We start from the raw sequence: 22,577 nt of genomic DNA on the forward strand, positions 1-22,577 counted from the left end.
TTTTAATGTTTAACAGATTTTGTCCACCACTCTCTTGGAGGCAATAAGCATTATACTCTCGAGGGAAGACAAAAAAACATGAAGAAGATAGCTTAGAAATTCTCATTTTATAAATATTGTCAAACAAGACTTGTGTGGATCATTTACAAACAAACAAAAAAGAAGGATGATTTCTTTAGAAGGCACATAGTAGTAATTGCTCATTGCTCTGTCCTTGATGGAAGTATGCAGAGGATGAGCAGTTACTTGAACCTATAGACATGATCAAAGCTCTCTCCAAATCTTTTGCTACACCACGTTGGATGAATGAGATTGCATAGTCCATAAAGACTGAATCACATGGCAATATGATGGGGCCTTCACTTTGTACCCCAAACTCCTCCTCAGACATTTGCAAAAGCTGTCTGAAGATTTCATTGTTGAGATACACCAAAGGAATCACAAAGCGTCTCCTATCAGCACTGTAAACAACAAAATGGCCCTTATCTGCCACTGATGATGTACTACAACAGTCAGCATCCAAAACCATATCTGTTCTTGGTAGAGAAATTCTCTTCCTCTTCATGGCAGCTATCTTCTGCCACTTCCTTGCCATCTTGATGAGTTTCTTGGGATTGATCATGGTTATTCACTGAGTAACAAGAGAAAACTTTGAACAAGTGAAGAAAGGGGACTTCAATCTTTGGAATCTCGAATGGTATTGCTGTGTTGTTTGGGATGCAGAATGGAAGAAGGTTAGTTATATAGTAATGAGGACTCAGACAGTAGATAGTTGTATTTTTCATTTTGTGGGGATCCAATGAATGCAAAGCCATGTGCTGGTTGGACCACAAGGCCATTAAGAGGTAGGCAAGTTTGGTTGTATTCTGTGATCAATGAATTCAGAAGTTCATGACAGCAGATACTTCTCCTTTCATTTTGCCAAGTTATCTGCAGACATAGCAGAAGATACGTATTTTTACATTTTGCTAAGTGATCTGCAGACACAGTGGTGCCATTGAGTTTAGGTGTCTGCTCATTCTAACCACAGAAGTCCATGTATTGGCAAAGGCTCAAGAAAACTATCACAGATCAATCTAACAATCATATTATTTGGGAAAGGTAAGACGAAGCCCTCAAACATTTATGACAAAATGAGTGGTATTCATTTAAAAGTTGTCCTTCCAAGCTGATTGGGGACCACAGTCTGCTTGCCATTAGAAGCCATTTCTCTCACCTTCTACATCAAACGGATTTTTATAATTGCAATAACATTTCTGGAGGTCAGTGAAAGTTGGTGAATACTGCTATAATTCAACCCTGGAGCAAATCTAATCACAATAGCATTGAAAAGAAAAGCAGGGTTTTCCAAGCTATGTAGGGGTTATGAGGCTTAACATGGTTCTATTGAACTTTGTGGCGAAGGCTGAGCCAGTGTGAATGAGTTATTGCTTTAAAATCCTATTCTAAATTGTTCTACAATCCATGTTTATTCAGATTTCAATTTTTAATTGCTATTGAGTACTCACCAAAACATTTTTATGGAGACAACAAAGTTTGAAGATTTCAGAAGGTCTTGCTTAATCTGTTTGGCACTGTCACAAAGTTTGAAGAAAACAAAATGGCCTTTATTAGCCACTGATGTACTACGAGTGCCTGCATCCATATCAGTATTTGTTCTTGGTGAAGAAATTCTGTTCCTCCCAAGGGCTGCCCTTCTCTGACACTTCCTTTTCATTTTGATGAGCTTCTTGGGGCTTATCATGCTGTCCTACTCTCTAAATTATTGATGGATGGGCATATTTTGAAAAACACATGCATCATGACCCTGTTTTTTCTCGTTTCAAATAAGCACATCAAGGTGCATACCAAGGATGAGATCTCATCCTACCTCCTTATATGGTTTAAGGACACATCATATTCAATTTAGCTGGAACCAACCTTTTGAAGTCAATTTTATATTTTCAATATCAACTTCTTGATTTCTTTTAACTACAACAACTCATTGATGTGGACAAGAATAGCATTTCAGAAGCATCAGTCCTGTTTTTGGGAGAGTTCATTGCAATATATCTGGTAATATTAGACAAGAATTTACAATTTTCCCTCAATAAGATTCTTCCATGAAAGCTTATTTCCATAACATATTCGTATTGCCAGCAATTGTTCTATTTCACTTTCAACACATTCTTGCTGATGAGCAGCAGCTTCTCTCTTGTAATTAATTGACAGAAAACTGTAATGAATTCATAGCAATTTTGCATAAAAATATCCTGAATTAATCTTACTTTTTCCTCATATTTTAGATGATGAATTATATCACCAAGAGAAAAATCAAGTAAAGGCTATGTCCTAGGAATAACTGGTTAGATGGCTGCAACAATTATTTTTTTCATTTTGAGGCAATACGCAATAATTTAAGAGGGAGACAAGAAACACATGAAGAAAATGCCTTTGAATTCTCACTATATATATTATCAAACTAAACTTGTGTGGATCATTTACAAAATTTCAGTATGACCTCTTCAGAAGGCACATAATAGTAATGGTTCATTGTTCTGTTCTTGATGGAAGTATGAAGAAGATGAGCGGTTACTTGAAGCTATAGACATGATCAAAGCTCTCTCTAAATCTTTTGCAACTCCTTGTTGGATGAATGAAATCACATAATCCATAAAGACTGAATCACATGGCAATATGATGGGGCCTGCACTTTGTATCCCAAACTCCTCTTCAGACATTTGGAAAAGCTCTCTGAAGACTTCACTGCCAAGATATGCCAAGGGAATCACAAAGCGTTTTCTGTCAGAGGTGTAAACAACAAAATGGCCCTTATCAGCCACTGTTGACGTGCTGCAGCTGTCTGCATCCACTTCCCTGTTGATTCTTTGTAACAAAATCCTCTTCCTTCCAAGGGCCGCTACCTTCTGCCACTTCCTTGCCATTCTGATGAGTTTCTTTGGGCTGATCATGCTGTCCTAGTCTCAAGTTGGAGGGAGAATAATTGAAGCAAGAATTTTCAGAAAGAAGGGAGATTTGCAGCTAGAACTCTAGAAAGGTGGTGTTGTGCTGATTGGAAGTCAATGCAAGTTGGCTATTATATATTACTGAGCCCCAATTCAGTCCCTGAAACTGTAAACTGATGTTAGGTTTGGTTGGGTGCAAAGCCATGTGCTGCATGGACAAGGAGGGGCCTTCAAGAAGTGGCTGAGAAGGTGCTGCATGAAGAGTCAAGGTGGAGCAATGAGCAAAGCCACTCAGTATATTTGGTCCTATCTGCCAAGTGGTTTAGTGACAACAAATCCAATCCCTTTAGCTGGAAACCGACAACAGATAGTCTGAACAAAGACGGAAAAATAAACAAATCATGGAGGGAACAATATATTAACTGATCCTTTGCTTTCTTATATCAATTGGGTACATATGGAATTTAGGAGGGTCAGGGTTTTAGAACCTGAAAAGCCACATAATGTACAAGCCACTCAATGCCTATACACAGTGACTGAAGTTTCCCCCATGTTGGGTTGCATATGATATGGAGATCAAACTTAACTGAAAGAAAAAAGGAAGTTCTAAAAATTTACAATCTATTTCTCAAGGTAGAGAAAGATGTAGATCCAAACAAGGAACATGGCTTGCACACAGTGGGAAGGAACCAAGTGGGATTTACAAAGCATGGAAGATTTTGAGATCTGGGCATGTTTGCTTGCTGTTCAAAGGCCACTAATTTAATTCATACATGATACCACAAGTATTACTTTTCCCCCTGTTTTCTCAGCAGCCAAACACAATTATAAGAGTAAAAGAAACAAAAAAAGAAAGAAAGAAAGAAAGAAAGAAAGAAAGGAAGTCACCTGTTTGTAAGTGGGGTTTGTGAGCCAAGCCAGGAGCTATAGCTCCTGTTGTGAACTTGTTCAGAAATTGGTTTCTTATGAGACAAATCCATTAAGACCCCAAAACCAAGACGAGAGAGAGGAAGCTATAGCACTATTGCTCGGCTTGAAAACCCATCTTACAAAGAAGTTAGTCTGTTTTCATATTTCTGTTTCTTTTATTCATCACTGTGTTTGAATGCTGTGAAAACAGGGGAAAGTAGTACATGGCTTCTAGGTCCATATATGAATGTGTGCCTCATTTGTATGTTATATACTCATGAAAGCAAACCCTCTTTATGCCTAGAATTTAAAGAATTGTAAAAATCTGATGTTAGAACAAAAAGCAAAAGGTTTGGCGATTTGGCCTGAATCAAGCCTTCTTTGAAAGCTCATTCACTTTGGGCTGCTTTTCTATGTTTAACAGATTTTGTCCACAACTCATTTGGAGGCAATAAGCAATATATGCTAAAGGGGAGACAAGAAATATGAAGAAAATGCCTTGGAAATTCTCATTATATGTATATTATCAAAATAAACTTGTGTCGATCATTTACATAAAAAAAAAAAAGTATGATTTCTTCAGAAGGCATGTAGTAGTAATGGCTCATTGCTCTGTCCTTGATGGAAGTATGCAGAGGATGAGCAGTTACTTGAACCTATAGACATGATCAAAGCTCTCTCCAAATCTTTTGCTACACCACGTTGGATGAATGAGATTGCATAGTCCATAAAGACTGAATCACAAGGCAATATGATGGGGCCCTCACTTTGTATCCCAAACTCCTCCTCAGACATTTTCAAAAGCTCTGTGAAGATTTCATTGTTGAGATAAGCCAAAGGAATCACAAAGTGTCTCCTATCAGAGCTGTAAACAACAAAACGGCCCTTATCTGCCACTGCTGATGTACTACAACAGTCAGCATCCAAAACCAGATCAACTCTTGGTATAGAAATTCTCTTCCTCTTCATGGCAGCTACCTTCTGCCACTTCCTTGCCATCTTCATGAGTTTCTTGGGACTGATCATGGTTATTCACTGAGTAATAAGAGAGAAAACTTCGAACAGGTGAAGAATGGAGACTTCAATCTTAGTATTCCAGAAGGGTATTTCTGTGCTGTTTGAGATGCAGAATGGAAGGTCAGTTATATAGTATTGAGGATCAAGACAGTAGATAATTGTATTTTTCATTTTGTGGGGATCCAATGAATGCAAAGCCATGTGCTGGTTGGACCACAAGATCATTAAGGGTAGGCAAGTTTGGTTGTGTTCTGCAATCAATGCATTCAGAAATTCAAAGCAGCAGATACATCTCCTTGCATTTTGCTAAGTTATCTGTAGACATAGCAGAAGATGCATATCCTTTCATTTTGCTAAGCGATCTGCAGACATAATGGCTCCAATGAGTTTAGCTGTTCGCTCATTCTAACAACAGAAGTCCACGTATTGACGAAGGCACAAGAAAACTATCACCAATCAATCTAACAATCATATTATTTGGGAAGGTAAGATGGAACCCTCAAACATTTATGAAAAAATGAGTGGTATCCGTTAAAAGTTGTCTTTCCAAGCTGATTGTGGACGACAGTCTGGTTGTCATTAGAAGCCATTGCTCTCACCATATACACCTAATGGATTGTTATAATTGCGTTAATATTTCTGCAGGCCAGTGAACGTTGGTAAAATACTGCTAAAATTCAACCCTGGAGCAAATCTAATCATAATTGCATTGGCAAGAAACGCAGGGTTTCCCACACTATGTAGAGTCATCAGGCTTAACATGTTTCCATTGACCTTTGTGGAGAAGGCTGAGCCACTGTGAATGAGAGATTGCTTTAAAAGCCTATTCTAAATTGCTCTATTATCCGAGTTTATTCAGATTTTAATGTTCAATAGCCATGAGATGGAGACAGCAAATTAATCAGTTTGTGCACTTTCACATAAGATGGGCCTCAATAGGACAAAACTACAACCGATTCTTAGAAGAAATCCGGAGGACTGATCTGAATCAGAACATGGGTTTATGGCAATTCTCCAAAGATTAGATAAATTAATGCTCTTAATTTGAAATGGACTATTATTCATAATAAAGGTCACCAGGAAGATGATGTATATCATGTGCCACCCTGACTGTAATTACTTTATGAAGGAAGATAAACAAGGAAAAACTTGGCAATTGTCAAAGAATGTATCACTATATTAATTGTGTGGATCATTACAAATTACAGTTAATAGCCACAAACAAGTAAATGTTGGCTTATATGTTCTTGATGGGAAGATGATTGTGAGCAGCGACTGGTAACAAGGGAGAAGATCAAGGCTTTCTCCATATCTTTAGCTACCCCACGTTGAATGAGTGGGAGTATGTACTGCATGAAGACTGAATCACAAGGCAATGTTATAGGCCCATCACTTTGCAGTCCAAACTCCTCCTCAGACATCTTAAAGAGCTCTCTGAAGATGTTATTGCTGAGATACACCAAGGGAATCATAAACCGCCTCTTATCAGTGGGATATACAACAAAATGGCCTTTATCAGCCACTGATGTGCTACAAGTGCCTGCATCCATATCAGCATCAGTTCTTGGTGAAGAAATTCTTTTCCTCCCAAGGGCTGCTCTTCTCTGCCACTTCCTTGCCATTTTGATGAGCTTCTTGGGGCTTATCATGTTTTCTAACCCTGTATTATGGATGGATGACTTTGAGAAAAAAGAGAACAGAAGACTTAGATCTTAGAGCTCTGAGAAGACTTTGCTGTGCTGAATGGAAGGCAATGGAAATTAGTTATATATTCACAAGGTTTGAGACACTGCATTTATTGTAGCTTTCTTCATGTTGGGATTCATCTGTTGCAAAACCATGTGATGAGCTATATTTTTGAAAAACAAATGCTTGGTGACCGAGTATTTTTACGTCGCAAATCAGAATATCAAGGTGCAGACAAGGGATGATATCTCATCCTATCTAGTATGTGGTTTAACGACACATCATATCCAATTTAGCTGGCAGCTAATGAGTCATAGGAGTCTTTATCAAGCACCAGAACAAAGATAAACTGGTGGGCTCTTAAGAACTAATTCATTGGACCAGAAGTGAAATACTGAATGTTTTGGCATGCTTGAACTTGAACTCTAATAGATCAATTTTAGTTTCTCCAAACAAGCACATGATACCAACCTTTAAATTTAATTTCAATATGAAGGGCTTGCAACTCTAAAGGAAAAGTGAAGAATCTGTCCAGGATACAGGACTGATAGATAGAAATTGCCTTCTGTAAAATCAAATTTTACAACACCAAGTAAAACCATCACCATTGTTTGTGAGAGTTTGTTAAATGAGGCTTTCCTGCCGGCCGTGAATAAAGTTGGGTTTCTAATACTAATCTGTTTCTCAGTAATAAAAAATCTACACAAAAAAACACTAAAAAGTTTGGCCTTTTCAGAGATTGTTCTGTTTCATTTTCGACACATTCCATGGATGGGCTACTGAATCTCCCTTGTAATTAAATGGAAAAAGACTACGTAATGTTTTACTTATCATTGGTTTCAATGGTTTCACCAAAGGAAGTAAGTTCGATGATGAACAACGCCCCAGAAATACGTATTTAGATGGTTGGATCAATTATAACAAAATCCTCATCCCAATTGATTCTTTGTAACAAAATCCTTTTCCTCCCAATGGCAGCTACCTGCTGCCACTTCCACACCATTTTGATGAGCTTCTTGTGACTAATCATACTGTCCAGGCAAGGTATTGTTGTGCTGAGTGGAAGGCAATGCAAGTAGGTTATTATATATTACTAAGGCCCAACGCCATCCCTCTTCTATAACTTTCACTGTTAGCTTTGCAGGGTGAAAAGGCATGTGCTGCATGGACATGAAGGGACCTTGAAGGACTGGTTGCATTTGGTGGTGCTCTTGCTTGGAGAGCCAAGGTGGAGCATAGCTGAATGGTTTAATGGAACCGATAGCAGATGGTCTATACAAAATGACAGAAACTTAAATAGATAGAAGCAGAAAATATATGCCACCAGGCAGGTAGGAACCAATATATTCTGTGGCTACGCTCCATCTTGACCCTTCCAAGCAGTTGGACATAGATAATCCTTGAAGGCCCCTCATTGTCCAGGCAGCACATGGTTTTGCACCCAACCAAAACCGACACAAAGAAAGTTATATCTGGGGGACTGTCTTGGGACTTAGTAATATATAATAGTCTGCTTGCATTTCCTTCTGCTCAGCACAACAATACCTTGCACTCCTAGCCTCAAAATCTCCTTTCTTTCTCAAAATTCTTTCTCGAAGTATTCTCCCTCTGACTTGAGAGTATAACAGTATGATCAGTCCAAAGAAGCTCATCAAAATGGCAAGGAAGTGGCAGAGGGTAGCTGCCATTGGAAGGAAAAGGATCTCATTGCAAAGCAGCAAAAGGGATCTGCATGCTGAGTGCTGCAGTACATCATTGATGGCCGATAAGGGGCATTTTGTTGTTTACAGTTCTGATAGGAGACGCTATGTGATCCCCTTGGCATATCTTAACACTGAAATCTTCAGAGAGCCTTTACAAATGTCTGAGGAGGAGTTTGGGATACAAACTGATGGCCCCATCATACTGCCATGTGATTCAATTTTTACAGACTACATAATCTCATGCATCCAACGCGGTGTTGCAAAAGATTTGGAGAGAGCTTTGGTTATGTCTATAGCTTCCAGCAACTGTTCATCTTCCTCACACTTCCTTCATGGACAGAATAATGAACAACTACTACTATGTGCCTGCTGAAGCAATTAGGCTCAAATTTTGTAAATCATCTGCACAATTTTAATTTCATATATATGTCAAGATATTTTTCTGAGGATTTTTACAAGTCCATTATTGCTTTAATGCATCTATATTCTTTTGTCAATCAAATTACAAGAGATATGCAGCAGCCCAACAGATGAGATGTGTTGAAAGTGAAAAAGAACGATCTCTGACCTTCCCATATTTTAGTGTTGGTTTCATTTAGGAATATTAATCTGAAATAGCCCCAAATATTTGTATCATCACCCCCTAAATATTTAGGATATTTTCAGGACTTATTGAGGACAGTAGGAAAATCTTATTTAATAGTTTTTCAGATATAATTCCAATGGACTCTCACAAACACTGGATTGATATTGTTAACTTACTTTCAGAAGCAATTTTTACCTATCGATCTACTATGCAGAATTAATTCCTTATTTTCATGAAAATTTCTTAATGAAAGGAAGTCAACCAGCCAAATTGGATATGATGTGCCTTTCAACTACATAACAAGGTTCCAACATCTAAATTTTCTTCTCTTCTTTCTCAAAGCCGTCAGTTCATAATATCTAGAGGAAGGCAGCATGATAAGCCCCAAGAAGCTCATCACAATGTGGCAAAGGATAGCAGCCTTGGGAGGGAAAGAATTTCTTCACCAAGAACCAATGATGATATGGGTGCAAACAGTTGTAGCACATCAGTGGATCATAAAGGCCATTTTGTTGTGTACATTGCTGATCGTAAACGATTTATGCTATGCGTCCCTTCGTGTATCTCAATAATAGCATCTTCAGAGAGCTCTTCAAGATGTCTGAGAAGAGTTTGGATTGCCAAGTGACGGGCCTATAACACTGCCTTGTGATTTAGTCTTCATGGAGTACATACTCCCACTCATCCAACAAGGTGTAGCTAAGGATATGGAGAAAGCTTTGCTTTTCTCCATTGCAGCCTGTCACTGCTCAGAATCGTCTTCTCATCAAGAAAACATAAGTGAAAACATAAGCCAGCGATCACTTGTTTGTGGATGATTTTTTCACAATTTCCAAGACTTATATCTCTGTTTGTCTTTCATTATAATATAGTAAACTGAAGCAAGATTGGTAACTGAAATGAGTGGATGTGATCTTTATCATGCTCTGCAGTCCATTTCAACGGAAGAGAATTGCTTTGGGACGAGAAGCTTTTCCTCCCGATGGCAGCTATCCTCTGCCACTTCCTTGCCATTTTATGAGCTGCTTGGGACTGATCATGCTGTCCAACTCTCAAGCCAGATGAAGAACACTTCAGGCAGAAATGTTGGGAAAGAAAGGAGACTCACGGTTTGAACTCTAGAAAGGTATTGTTGTGCTGAGTGGAAGGCAATGCAAGGAAGCCATTATATATTACTAAGCTCCAGTAGAGTCCCTCAGATGAAATTTTCTTCAGGTTTGGCTTGGTTGGGTGCAAAACCATGTGCTGCATGAACAAGGAAGGACCTTCACAGAGTGGCTGCATATGGCTCTGCTCTCTTAGGGAGTCAAGGATGAGCATAGCCCCAGAATACACCCAGTCCTATGTGCCAATTGGTCTAATGACACTGATACTATCAGCTAAGCTGGAAACCGATGATAGATACTGTGGCAAATGACAGGGATCGGAGCAGGAATAATAGGCCAATAAATCCTTTTCTTGCTTATATTAATTGGATCCATATGGGAATTCATGTGTTTCATGGTTTTAGAACTCAGAACACCACAAAATGCAGAAGCCATTTCTTGGCCTATACACATTACTGAAGCTCTCCCTGCATTGGGCTGCACAGGGAGATGAAATCTCATTACAAACTAACTAAAATTCTAACATTTTTTGTTATTTCTGGTCTGACCCAAGAATGCTCGAAGACAGGAGTTTTCATATAAAAAACTTTGGGGTAAGTGGGGTTTTTGAACCAACATAAGAGCCACAGATCTTATGCTCAGTTTTTTCACAAATGGGTGTTACTCATATAGTCCATGGAGACCCTAAAACCAGCATGAGAAAGACAGAAACGTTAGAGAAGAGAATAATGGATTGTCCTTGAGGAAACAGTGAAACAATTTTTAGACTAGAAAATGGGGAAACCAAATTGAAGTCACTTTGATTGGTGTAGAAAGGAAACAATAGATTAATTTAGACTTGAAAATAGCAAAATTTCAAGTCTCATAGGAGTAAATGGAGATTTCTAAAAAAAATGAAATTGAAATTATAGACCATGGTTCAGATCTTTGATCATTGCTGGATGTGGCATCCCACAGCTAAATTTTCTTATTTTAAGACATCTAAGAGAACCATTTCTTGCCATTGAGTTCCACAATGAATGATAAAAGTCACGGATTTTATTCTTCCCTAGATTGTTAATCTAAGCAGAGGCCATGTTTATTTGGGATTATAAGTAGTCACTGTGGGTGTGCGAATAAACTTTGAGCTGAGAAACTGAAAAAACTCAAAAGAGTTGAGGCATGAAATGGTATGGATTAGCTTATATTATGCTGCAGTTCATGCACTGTTAGGATTTGTGCCCACAACCCATAATATGTATCATGCTCCCTCATAGGCCTTGGACAGAGAAATGATGGAGAGAGGACTTGAACCCCACGCCTCAGGTTAACAAGACAAGAAAGATATTATGGATGTAACATATGGTCTAATGGATTGTGATGGAAAATCTGAAGATATCCCACTCAAAAAAGCAACAGTATAAGTATGCTTAAGCAACAGCAAAAGTATTCTTACTCTAACCAAAAGTTCCCAGTATGGGAAATGGATGATGATATAGAAAGCATAAAAAAGAAGGCCTGAAGAATTTTTTTCCCAATCCATCATAAAATAATGATAAATGATATTTCGATAACAAAAAGAACTCCCCCCAAAGAAAAAAAAAAATCTTTTGAGCAACTCCTGTGACTAGATGGGGCTTATGTCAACCGTAATTGGCCCTAGTTAAGAACCAATATTTTAATAATAGCAGTACAGATATTTTATAGGCATGAAAGTATGATAGGACTATCTCCCTCCATTCTCAGCTCCTTATCATGGCTATTTGAATTGGAGCTCCATCAATAGTTCAAGTTCATGTGTGCTACATCCTAGTTATGATGATAATTATATTGCTGATTCATTTCTTGGAGCTTTTTCAGTAAAGAAAATGATGGCATTCACTAATTTTCTTTATTATAAAGAAAAGAAATATGTACCACCATTTCAAATCTGCAATCACCATATATATCATTTACAGTTTTGTTAATATCTCAAGGCACAATTCACCATACTGATTAACATAATTACAGTTTCACTAATAATAAGCTCCTTTGTTCAGTACAAATTATAAGCACAACAACAAAACTCATTACATCTTTCTAGAGATAACACAATCAAAGGAATAGGGATGGTTTGATATGGGAAACAATTGGCATACACATGTTTTATCAAAGTTACCTTGCCCAAGGTGAGTGTTGATTGGCTTGACTTCCATTCTGCCTTGGGTGAAGTGGAGAGCGATGGTGCAAAGGCGGTTGGCCATGTCGTTGAACAGCAGGACGTGCAGGTCTTACTCTAGGCTCCCTTGGTCTCTCGTTGTAAGCTTCAATCCGCTCCAGAGTCTCTAGAACTTCTTTCATTGATGGCCGGCTTTTATGTTCAGATCCAATACACCTTAGAGAAAGCTGAGCTATTTGATTTGCAGCTTTTGAAGGATATCTTCCCTCCAGTCTGGCATCCATTATGGTTTTCAACTTTCGTCTATCTGAAAGGTGTGGTTTGATCCAGTCCACCAGATTATGTTGCCCACTGGGACGGGTAGTATCCAGTGCCCGTAAGCCTGTTAGCATCTCCACCAAGACAACACCAAAACCATACACATCGCTCTTTACATACAAATGCCCTGTTCAATGACCATAATGCTAATGTCAAAACACAGCTTTAATGAGATTTGGGTCGAAAGACAAATATCATAAGCCAATGTCAAAGGCATTCTGATGATTGGCAAGCCATAGGAGCACCCAAACTTCAGAAGGGTTCAGGGGATTACCTGTGGCTACATACTCAGGAGCGGCATAACCATATGTTCCCATAACCCGTGTGGTCACATGTGACTGACTAGCTGTTGGACCCAATTTTGCCAAGCCAAAGTCTGATATCTTGGCAGTATAGGACTACAGCAAAAACCCAGAATTAGAGCAAGTTCTAAGAATTTCATCATTAGCATTATCTCTTAATAGTAGCTTATGTCCAAAGAACTTTACCCCATCAAGCAATATATTTGATGCCTTGAAGTCCCTGTAAATCACTTGCTTCTCTGATGTATGCAAGAAAGTCAGCCCTCGAGCTGCACCTATAGAAATCTTAAGCCGTATGTCCCAAGGAAGTGGCTGAACAGTTGCGCCCCCTGCACAAGCAAAAGCATACATCTTCTCTGAATCAAATGGGAGAAAGGAAAAGAACAAGAAAACGGAAGAATAGCCACATGTGCTGAAGTGCACATTAATGAATGCTTATATGCAGACAGTAATCTAAGGCTAAATTATTCGTAATTAGTTCTTACTTCCAAAAAGATGGTTCTCTAAGCTGCCTTTCTGCATGAATTCATATACCAGTAGCAGCTCTTTATCCTCCCAGCAATATCCCAACAGCTTGACAAGGTTAGGATGAGAAAGTCTTCCTAAGAAATTGACCTCAGACTGCACCAACAAAATGAACCACTTGAATAAAGAAAATGGACAGAAAACAGGTTCCCAAGTTTTCATATATGTGTGTTTGTAAGAAATCAAAAATATCAAACTAAGATTCACAACACAATTTCATCTCAGCCCCAGTCATCTGGTTTACAGCTCGGTTTCAACTATGTGATTCATAATTCACAGTGGTTTGTATTACCCTTTTTTCCCCCTTCTTTTGATGAACTGAGAACACCATCCTAAAATTAGAGGTTTTAGCCCTCCTGGTATGTAATTGTCTTTGTGATTCCACAAAAAAGGAAACAGCAAATAATGGTATGTAGAAAAAGAAGCAAGAATAATAAAATATCAGGAACCCAAATGATAAGCAAATTTACAAGTGGGAACCACATCTCACCTACTGCAAAACTATGAAAGAAGAAAGCTAAAAAAAAGGAGAAATAATAAAGAAACAAGCTAAAAGATAGAGATAATGATGATATCATATTAATAAAACCGATATGAATCTTCAGGCATTGACAATTATAAACGAATTGCCCCACCCCATCATGTTTAAAAAAAGGATATCTAAAGGGACCATAACTGCCACCCAATAAGTTTAAGTTCAGTGATAATGGAAACATCTTTTGGAAACCTCTTTAACATAACTTTTTGATGTCAGAAACACACACCTTTTCCGGCTGTTATAATCCCTTAAGAGTGACTAAATGCATATACTTTTTCTTGAATACCAAACATGCATTTACCCAGGATCAATTAAATTATATTAGTAATCATCTAAGATGAGCCAAAGATGAACTAAATTTGAACAGTTAAACCATTGCAAGGGAGAGAATAATTATAAGGTCTAAACACATAGAAATCCCAAAAAAATGAAAAACAATCATTCTTTGCTTATTTGAATCACCTGCCATTCTTCAAATCCTTGCATGCTCTCAGAGTTCAATTTCTTGACAGCAATTACAGTTCCACTGCCGCTCTTTGACACCTTCTCATCTAGCCAACCCTTGAAAACTTTCCCAAAACCACCCTCTCCCAGAACTGTATCAGGTCTGAAATTTTTTGTTGCAGCCTTCAGTTCTGAAAAAGTAAAGATCCTTAAATTGGGATGAGGCAAGATCTGACCATTGGGGAAGGCCTCATCACTGCCTCCGCTGGCTGCAGAGAACTGGCTGTTTCTGGAGAAGTTGCTGCCCCGTGAAGATGTAGTGTTGGTGGTTGTCTGAGACACCCCAGCTGCAATTACACCATTGATTATTACAAGTAGGGAAAAAAAACACAAAACAAAGCTTCAATTCAAATCGTACACAAAATTGAATTAAATTTAGAAAAGTAAGCAGATTCAAGATATTTCCAGAGGATCAAAGGAAAGACAACAAAACCCATATGAGAAAGTGATGAAATCAATGGACTATGGTAACAAAAACAATAAGAAATAACCAGAGATTTCCTCAATTATAGTAACATAAGCTCTTTGAAGTCCAAAAGGGAATATTTTAACACAGATTATACAGAACAAATTCACACGAGAGAATAAAAAGACATGATTCAAAAATAAGAAGAAAATCCAGAACCCATAGGAGGAAAATGAAGAAATCAAAGGAAAATATTGAGAAAACCAAACAAAACGATCCAAATAAAAAGAAAAGCCAAAGCCCATATGAGAAGCTGAAAGAAATCAATGCAAAATGTTGAGAAAACCAAACCAAACAATCAAAATGAAAAAGAAAAAGAGAAACCCATGTGAGAAAAATGAAGAAATCAATGAAAAATGTTGAGAAAACAGAACAAAATAATCAATCTATCTACTGAGAATCCCATACCTGTACTGAGATTGCCAGTGGTGATAGGAGTTATGGTATCCTTAGAAGAACTCCAGCAAATCCCCATCTAAGTTTACTCTTTTGCTTTCACTTTGAGTCCACCCAGAGGCCAGAAATGGGCATAGCCTTCTCCTCCAATCCAAACTTGAGACAAGAAAAACCAGGAAAGAAAAAGAAATGCCCCTGGTGGGTATTGCAAGAAAATATTCTTAAAGTACTTCAACCTCTTCCGTGATCAAACAATCGACCTTCCTCACCTTCTTAGCCTCTTCCTCCTATTGACTAGAATTTGAATTGTCCAGCAGCTTCCAAAGTCCACCTTACACACTAAATATTAATAATCTTTAACAGACAGTGAAAAGTCACAAGTATGGAAACAATACAAACAATCGTCTGCTCTTGATGGGAAAATGGTGGGCGTTTTGAGGGGAGATGGGTAACTACTTTTGGCGGGTTATGCAGCAAACGGTAGTCAAGTCAAACTGCCGTGTCACTGTGAAGAACCAGTCAAAGGTATGGAATTCAAACTAAAAGTGACAAGTGATTTGCAATTTTCAGATTTAAGTCTACCCTATTACGTTACTATTTAGTATTTATTCAATTAATTCAATAATCTACTAATTTTATACACATCAATCCCTTTAATACAATCAACATACAAGAATAAATGAAGAGTCAATTTCAGAGTGGGTAGTTAGAACTTGGAAATAGTCACACTTTTGAAATCATATTTCCAATCTATAGCAAGACTAGGTCCTTTTTTTTTTTTTTTTTCATTTGGTCTAAAAAAAAATAGAAAAAATAATAAATTTTTTTTTTCATATTTAATTTACCATGAAAAATATTTATAAAAAATAAATGTAAAGAAAGTACACAAATAATTTATTAAAATTTAAATTTTTTTCTCAAATTTCCTAAAAATTAAAGATAAAGGCAGTTCCTACATTAAGCTTTTGCTTTCAACTCACCTAACATTTTTCAAGCAAAAATGACTTTTCTCTTTCTCTAAAGTCTAAGGAAATAATTAAATGAAGCTAAGAGAAAAACTGTCAAGTAGGAAGACCATCTTCCTGTTGAAGGCAGAGTCCGCGTTCCCAACTACGCGGCTTTTGATTAATCAAGCGTAGGGATTGGGTCAAGGATTTGGGCATGGTGGAAAATACCTCCCAACTCTTTTTCCAAGGAAAACTCACAGACACGTCGATAGTATGGTGGGTGTGGGGGGGTTCACCCCTTCTGAATATGGGACCGCTTGTTTGTTGCTTGAGAGAAGATAAGAATGGGACCCCAAAAATTGAAAATACCCATTTCAAATTTTGAGCAAGGTTTTTGGAATACGACAAGTGGTATGACTATGAGTCACATACTGCTGCCCAATCAAGAGAAGTGTTACAAATATTTTGTCTTTAGAGTTGAATTCCAGGCCTTCCAGCCGTTTATGCAGCAGCAATTTCTCCATGCTAGTCATTTAGTCAAGTATTTTGCCATTAAATAATGTATTTTATGCTCTGCCTTTTGCGTAGATTGACCGTTCTAATTCTTCCCCATTTTTTTTGAAGTCAATTGTAGTTATTAAAACAATAAATCAAAGTTTTTGTGGGTTTTTTATTGATAGTAATGGATGAAGTCCAACCCGAACCGAACCCGTCCCCGTTGACAGCCCTAGTGGTGATGGTGAAACATGAGGAGGAGTGAAATAAAGTAAAAGGAGATGATGGAAGGATTCCACAAGAAATACTCTTTTTAAACAGTTTTATTTATGTATATGTTCAAAAACCATTTCTAGCTAAATCAGAACCACTTTTGTTCTGACTTCCAGCCATTTCTTGGTAGAGGATATGGATATTTTCCACCTATGAGACTTCATATATTTGACAAAGATTTAAGACAGAAAGGTGAGAGACTCCCATTTGTATGTATTAGGCATGGAGAGGGGAGCAAGGTGAGGGGCTGCCACGAGAATGAGCTTCTGGGTTGTAAGGTTGGGAGGCCAAGTACTCCAGAGCTACCAGAACATCACTTATCAGTGGCCGGTATGTAGCCTGCTCCTGCAGGCACATTGCAGTTATGGCAATTGCATGGTGTAGACACCGGACAGGGAAGCGGCCTCGCAACAGAGGATCCACCAGCTGAGAGAATCGCCTCCGGTCCTTGAAGAGAGGCCGAGCCTGCAATCACAGTTCAAGCAATGCAGACGGTGAAACAGTCGTATGATGGTGTTGAGTCTAGTTCATGGGAATTCTTAGGCTATGATTGGTTCCTAGGAAGCATTAAAGGAAAAAATGCTAAGAAACATGATTTTCCCATGTTTGGTAACCATGAAAAAAGCCAAGGAAAAGGAGGAGAAATATGTAAGAGATTTTCCCTCCTTTATCCTAAAGAAAATGTGAGGAAAATTTGAGAAAAGCATAGTCCTTAACAATTTAATTTCCTTTCCCTTGACTTTTTCTTAAACAACCAAACAAGAGAAAAATCTTTCTTCCTATATTTCCTCTACATTTTCTTTCCCTAAAACTTTCTAGGCGCCAAACATAGCCCTAATATTTCTCAGGATGATGCAATGTTTGAATCCATCTAAAGCGGTACTCCTGCTTGAAGTCCCAGTGCAAGGGAAAGAAGCTACAAGACCAAGCAAAAATAACAACCACAATAACTGCTACAAAACAAGGTTGAACTCCAGCATCTGGCCCTAAGTGAAAGAACTTTCGACAATGGAAATTATATCACAGGCAAGTTAGATCACTTAAGCTACTAGACAAAAAGATTTCAAGAAGTAAGGTGAAAAACCAAGAAGGTTGACACTCACCCAATTTACTAGGTTCTGCTCTCCCTGCAACCTAGTAGAGTCGATTGCCATCCGTCCAGTGATCAGTTCCAACAAAACAACACCAAAGCTATATACATCAGATTTGAGGGTCAGTTTACCACTCATTGCATACTCCGGGGCGCAATATCCATGTGTTCCCATAACCCGGGTTGTAACATGGGTGTTGTCACCAACAGGTCCAAATTTAGCAAGTCCAAAATCAGAAAGCTTGGGATGGAAGTCATTGTCCAAGAGTATATTTGCAGATTTCAAATCTCGGTAGATGACAGGTGGGTTTGCTTTGCAGTGAAGATACTCCAGGCCCCTAGCAGTGCCAACAGCAATTTTCATCCGGGTGTTCCATTCCAATGGTGCCTTGTTGGGGCCAACGTCTGAAATAGAAAGAACAATTAGGTTGCGATTATAAAACTTACCCAAAAGGACTTGTATTCATCCCTGCAATTTTCATCATACAATTAAGTATTAGGCACATCTTATGTGTCACTCTCTTTCTCATGTAAGAATAGTGAAAATTCCTTTATTTTCCATTTAAGTTATGCTACATAAATGTAGCAAATTTACTGATTTGTTTCTCTAAATAGAGACATCACATAAATGCTCCTAATTTTGCATATATGACACTACAAAAAATTGACTGTGTTGGAAAACTGGTGAAAGAATCAAAGGAGAAAAGCATTTTTCATTCCTTTGTTTATTCAAAGGAATGCGAATTTAATCATACAAAGAATGAAACAGACCACTGCTCCTGGCATATCATCAATTTAATCTGTGAACAACCAAGGGAACAAATATTTCAGAACTGTGTCTTGCTTCCTGGTGTAGCAGCGAACGGAGCTCACATGGGAGAAGCATGGATATCCATCCAAAAAAAACATAAAATGCAAACAATCCTTAACTATAACAACTAGCCCGTGCCTAGAATGCCCTTACAAGATCAGTTTAGAATCAATACATATTTATGCCTCATTCTATTTAAGAAGTAAATCCAGATCTTGTTCCATCACTTTTGGAAGTTACTAGTTGCACATCCATATTTCTAAGGTACACATTTTCTACTGCAAGGTCATAGAACATGAAAACTACAACCATGCAACCACCTCATTTCTATCGTAGAAGTCCTCTCCATCCAGTACCCTTTCATATAATTAACCTCTATGTAACGGGTAATTTCATTAATCTGTAAATCCTCTAAGAAGTAATTCTGACTTTTTCCTAAATCTACAATCATAGGGACATATAATTGGCCATCTTCCAATGGTATTATCGTTCTTTATCCATTCCCCAAATGCACAGACATTGCAATCTTTGCACCGCATGTATGAGGAGGTTAGAACACCAAATAAATTATGAATGTTTTTTAAATCATATTTGGATTTAATGTTCTCAAAAAGGATGTCAACAAGAAGTTAAGAGTTATCAACAGTTGCAGACAAAGGAGATGTAAGATGGTTTGGTAACGTGCAATGAAGTCTAGACTGAGTTGAAATGTTTGACTCTGTTGAGAAGCCTATGTAAATGGAATTGCCTCTCAAAACTAATAAACCAATGGCATTTGGTAGTCGAATTGGATGCCAAAGAATTCTCAACTCAAAACCCAGTTACTGTGGAGATCGGACATGTAAGGAGTGTTATCTAACCTTACCTAGCTAGAACAATTGCATAGATGCCCAGAAACTCACACCCTAAAATTATGATTAAAAAACCAAAAAACAAAAAAAGGAAGGAAGAAAGAAAGAAAGAAGAACCAACCTCCTGCCCATCCAGGTAGCATGGTAAAGTTTTAAGCTTAAAACATGCCAACTGCAAGTAGACTAAGTTTTGAACTGATATGCAGCTCACATACACTAAAGCAACCTGATAAATTGAGCTCCATCCATATCAGTTTGGTATGTTAAAAAAAATTCCAAGGAAACATGTCCAACAGGAGTTAACCTTGAGAGATCTATAGTACCATATTGATTTCAATTCATCTTTATGATTTTTGAGTTAAATATACATCAAATAAATATACCGTTGTACATGCACAAATACATACGCATGCAGATAAAAGATAATACGAACCTGCATAAATAGACATTTATGCATTTTTGACAAACTAAGCATATTTGCATCCAAAAAAATGTGTATAGATCCCTATGTTTGCACATATAAATCAGGTAAATCAGTATGCAACTCTCAACACAAATATTCATACACATAACCATTAGTTGCATATTATTTTTTTTCAATGATTCAAACTTATATGTGAATAACTGATTAAAATAATATTCCCAAATTGCCAACCTATGTTCTATTATCACAATCCAATCAGGCATCCCAGTAGTCGAACCAGCAGAGGACCAAGAAACCTCCAAATGAGTCAACATGCAGTCGTATCAGATCTCATAAGGTCCATGTTTGTAAACTCAAGATTCAGCAAAACACAGACAGGATCGTTTTATCACCCATATAAGATTTTTCTTTTGTCATAAATGTTTATGGGGCCGTTTATGGAAAGATAAATTGGACTTGCTCCATGATATTTGCTTTCTGAATTTTAAATACGTTGAAATTATTTTCATCAACCAAAAACATGCAGAGGGCTTATCTTTACTATTTTCCTTACAAGCTAACGTAACTAAGATGGAAATAACTGATGTGGCATAGACCCCACTTCTAAAAGATTGCATGCGTTCCCATATCATAGCAAAGAACCTACCAAAGAGATGATCTTCCAAGCTTCCCATGGGCATGTATTCATAAACCAAGAGCCTTTGATCTCCATCAGTACAGTAGCCAATTAAGCAGACAAGATTAGAATGGCGCAAAAGGCTCAACAAGAGAACCTCCATGATAAATTCCTGACTTCCTTGAATGCCCTCATGATTGAGCCATTTGATTGCAACAATCTGCCACAACAACATGAATCAGCACAATGAGAACCTCCACAATAGATTTGCAATTAATCCACATATTAATGAACTCATAAAAGAAATATAATTAATCTAGCTAACATCCAACAGTCTAACATGCACAAACAAGGCATGTAGTAACTAATCCATCACTTAGAAGACATATGCAAGGAAAAGAATTCCCCAATCTTACAACAAATCTGCATCTTACAACATTCTATTTCAGTAATTAATTTTCAATTTAAGTCCTCTAGCAAGGAGATATGTGGGCAAGGAAAATGCAGGGAAAAGAACCCTCTATTTTGTTCTTTGATAAAGAACACTTTTAAGCATTTACCTTCCCTTCCTTTCCCTTCATTCTTTCCTGAGAACCAAACAGACCCATGAATCCCTAGTCATGTGAAACAACTTGCCTGGCCATTTTCTAGCTTGCCTTTATAAACCTTCCCAAAACCCCCTTCTCCAATCATGACCTTGAAACTTCTTGTTGCATTAATGAGTTGTTGAAAGGTGAAACTTTTTGCACCAGTGCCATTTTGGCTGCTTTTATCCTTGCCTTTGTTACTCACTGATCCTCCCTTCCCATGGTCTGCAACCAAATGCCAAGGAAAAGGAACTTCAGGAAATATTAAAACTTTAATAAATAAATAAATAATAAAATAAATAAATTAAAATACAAGCCCATAACAGGAATTGCACCTCAGGCAAATCAGAATCTAAAGTACAAGTAACAGCAGCATTCTGTTTGTTTGCTAAGAAAAATCAGATAAAACAAAAGTCTAAAATTCCAACTCAATTCTTCAGGAAACGAAAACAACAGCATAAGAACAGAAACTATTTTCAATTTCCTGTTCTCTCTTAGTTTCCCCACCAAGCAAACAGTGGGCAGTGAGAGAAAAACATACCTGGAAAATCAGCGGAATGGCGCCTCTGCCCACTGCCCTCGATCATGCTGACATCATCCCTCCGAGGGCTCAAGCAAGAAAAGCAACCCATTTTCTAAAATGGACAATTGCAGCAAACCAACCACACAAAACCCTAACAGACCACACCCAGCATGAACATTCCAGAGATCCCCCAGAAACCCAAAAGCCAAAAGCCAAAAGCCAAAAAGATGAAGGGCTTAAATCATGAAAAACAGCCACTTATAAACAGAAAACACTTCGAATTTTCCCACAATAGAAGAAACCCCAAATCAAAGAAACAAAAACCCAAAAAGAGAAACGCAGAAACGAGGAATCGGTATACTATAAAAGTAGTAAAAATCAGTGTGGAGGTTTTAGCAACCCCACCATTAGAGCAAGTTTTGTCGGCGTTTAAAATCTGCGAATTAATATTAATTACAGAAGAGATATAAATATTTATGTTTATTATTATGGATATGATTGTTCTTCACTTTCCTTTTGTGGGCCTGTAGTTGAAATTCAATTACTCATACACCTTGATTGTTGCAGGTCGCTCTCCGTTTCCATTGCCTTTTCCTCTCTATACATTTAAACGTTGTGGAAGTGGTGGGGGAGCTCTTAGCACACTCTCAACCCCTCTCCCTCTCTCGTTCCCCTCCACTGCCCTTCTCTTTCCACTTTTTTCCCACTCTCTCCCTCTCCTTTTTCTCTCTTTTTCCATCCTTTTTCCTGCAACTGTCAGTCATACGTTGCATGAGAAGTGGCATTACGAGTGTAAAGTTTCATGGGTTTTCACCAGGTTTA

At 37.9% G+C, this 22,577-nt stretch overlaps 6 protein-coding genes across 6 annotated transcripts; 1 reads left to right on the forward strand and 5 right to left on the reverse strand.

Annotated features, from left to right (window-relative positions):
- Nucleotides 1–79: 79 nt before the first annotated feature.
- On the reverse strand, nucleotides 80–697 carry LOC100253733 (auxin-responsive protein SAUR68). Its single transcript, XM_059735817.1, has one exon. The coding sequence runs from the start codon at nucleotides 620–622 to the stop codon at nucleotides 176–178; it is 447 nt and encodes a 148-aa protein (XP_059591800.1). The 5' UTR covers nucleotides 623–697; the 3' UTR covers nucleotides 80–175.
- Nucleotides 698–2,504: 1,807 nt separating this feature from the next.
- On the reverse strand, nucleotides 2,505–2,924 carry LOC100248635 (auxin-responsive protein SAUR64). The gene has a single exon (XM_002279701.2). The coding sequence runs from the start codon at nucleotides 2,922–2,924 to the stop codon at nucleotides 2,505–2,507; it is 420 nt and encodes a 139-aa protein (XP_002279737.2).
- Nucleotides 2,925–4,340: 1,416 nt separating this feature from the next.
- Nucleotides 4,341–4,996, reverse strand: LOC100243500 (auxin-responsive protein SAUR68-like). Its single transcript, XM_002279718.2, has one exon. It carries the CDS (start codon nucleotides 4,878–4,880, stop codon nucleotides 4,434–4,436), a length of 447 nt encoding a protein of 148 aa, XP_002279754.1. The 5' UTR covers nucleotides 4,881–4,996; the 3' UTR covers nucleotides 4,341–4,433.
- A 1,031-nt stretch (nucleotides 4,997–6,027) lies between these two features.
- On the reverse strand, nucleotides 6,028–6,854 carry LOC100257334 (auxin-responsive protein SAUR64-like). The gene has a single exon (XM_002282662.5). The coding sequence runs from the start codon at nucleotides 6,518–6,520 to the stop codon at nucleotides 6,080–6,082; it is 441 nt and encodes a 146-aa protein (XP_002282698.1). The 5' UTR covers nucleotides 6,521–6,854; the 3' UTR covers nucleotides 6,028–6,079.
- Nucleotides 6,855–8,213: 1,359 nt separating this feature from the next.
- On the forward strand, nucleotides 8,214–8,633 carry LOC104878764 (auxin-responsive protein SAUR64-like). Its single transcript, XM_010649392.1, has one exon. It carries the CDS (start codon nucleotides 8,214–8,216, stop codon nucleotides 8,631–8,633), a length of 420 nt encoding a protein of 139 aa, XP_010647694.1.
- Nucleotides 8,634–11,926: 3,293 nt separating this feature from the next.
- On the reverse strand, nucleotides 11,927–22,433 carry LOC100854748 (probable serine/threonine-protein kinase PIX13). The gene is made up of 10 exons (XM_010647516.3): nucleotides 21,774–22,433; nucleotides 21,282–21,457; nucleotides 20,676–20,865; nucleotides 17,957–18,348; nucleotides 17,072–17,318; nucleotides 14,235–14,563; nucleotides 13,195–13,330; nucleotides 12,896–13,038; nucleotides 12,682–12,805; nucleotides 11,927–12,534 (listed from the first exon to the last, which is right to left on the reverse strand). The coding sequence occupies exons 1-10, from the start codon at nucleotides 21,862–21,864 to the stop codon at nucleotides 12,086–12,088; spliced, it is 2,277 nt and encodes a 758-aa protein (XP_010645818.2). The 5' UTR covers nucleotides 21,865–22,433; the 3' UTR covers nucleotides 11,927–12,085.
- Nucleotides 22,434–22,577: the final 144 nt, after the last annotated feature.

This window comes from Vitis vinifera, chromosome 3 (assembly GCF_030704535.1).
Source record: "Vitis vinifera cultivar Pinot Noir 40024 chromosome 3, ASM3070453v1".
NCBI classification, from domain to species: Eukaryota; Viridiplantae; Streptophyta; class Magnoliopsida; order Vitales; family Vitaceae; genus Vitis; species Vitis vinifera.

Excerpts from the sequence above, each read along its gene's own strand:
- LOC100253733 (XM_059735817.1), bottom strand. The coding sequence starts at position 622 with ATGATCAATCCCAAGAAACTCATCAAGATGGCAAGGAAGTGGCAGAAG.
- LOC100854748 (XM_010647516.3), bottom strand. The coding sequence starts at position 21,864 with ATGGGTTGCTTTTCTTGCTTGAGCCCTCGGAGGGATGATGTCAGCATG. Across the intron at positions 14,564-17,071 it reads TTGCTCCCCTCTCCATGCCT|CTGGGGTGTCTCAGACAACC; the intron begins AATACATACAAA and ends GTGTAATTGCAG. Across the intron at positions 13,331-14,234 it reads AAGGATTTGAAGAATGGCAG|TCTGAGGTCAATTTCTTAGG; the intron begins GTGATTCAAATA and ends TTGTTGGTGCAG.
- LOC100257334 (XM_002282662.5), bottom strand. The coding sequence starts at position 6,520 with ATGATAAGCCCCAAGAAGCTCATCAAAATGGCAAGGAAGTGGCAGAGA.
- LOC100243500 (XM_002279718.2), bottom strand. The coding sequence starts at position 4,880 with ATGATCAGTCCCAAGAAACTCATGAAGATGGCAAGGAAGTGGCAGAAG.
- LOC100248635 (XM_002279701.2), bottom strand. The coding sequence starts at position 2,924 with ATGGCAAGGAAGTGGCAGAAGGTAGCGGCCCTTGGAAGGAAGAGGATT.
- LOC104878764 (XM_010649392.1), top strand. The coding sequence starts at position 8,214 with ATGGCAAGGAAGTGGCAGAGGGTAGCTGCCATTGGAAGGAAAAGGATC.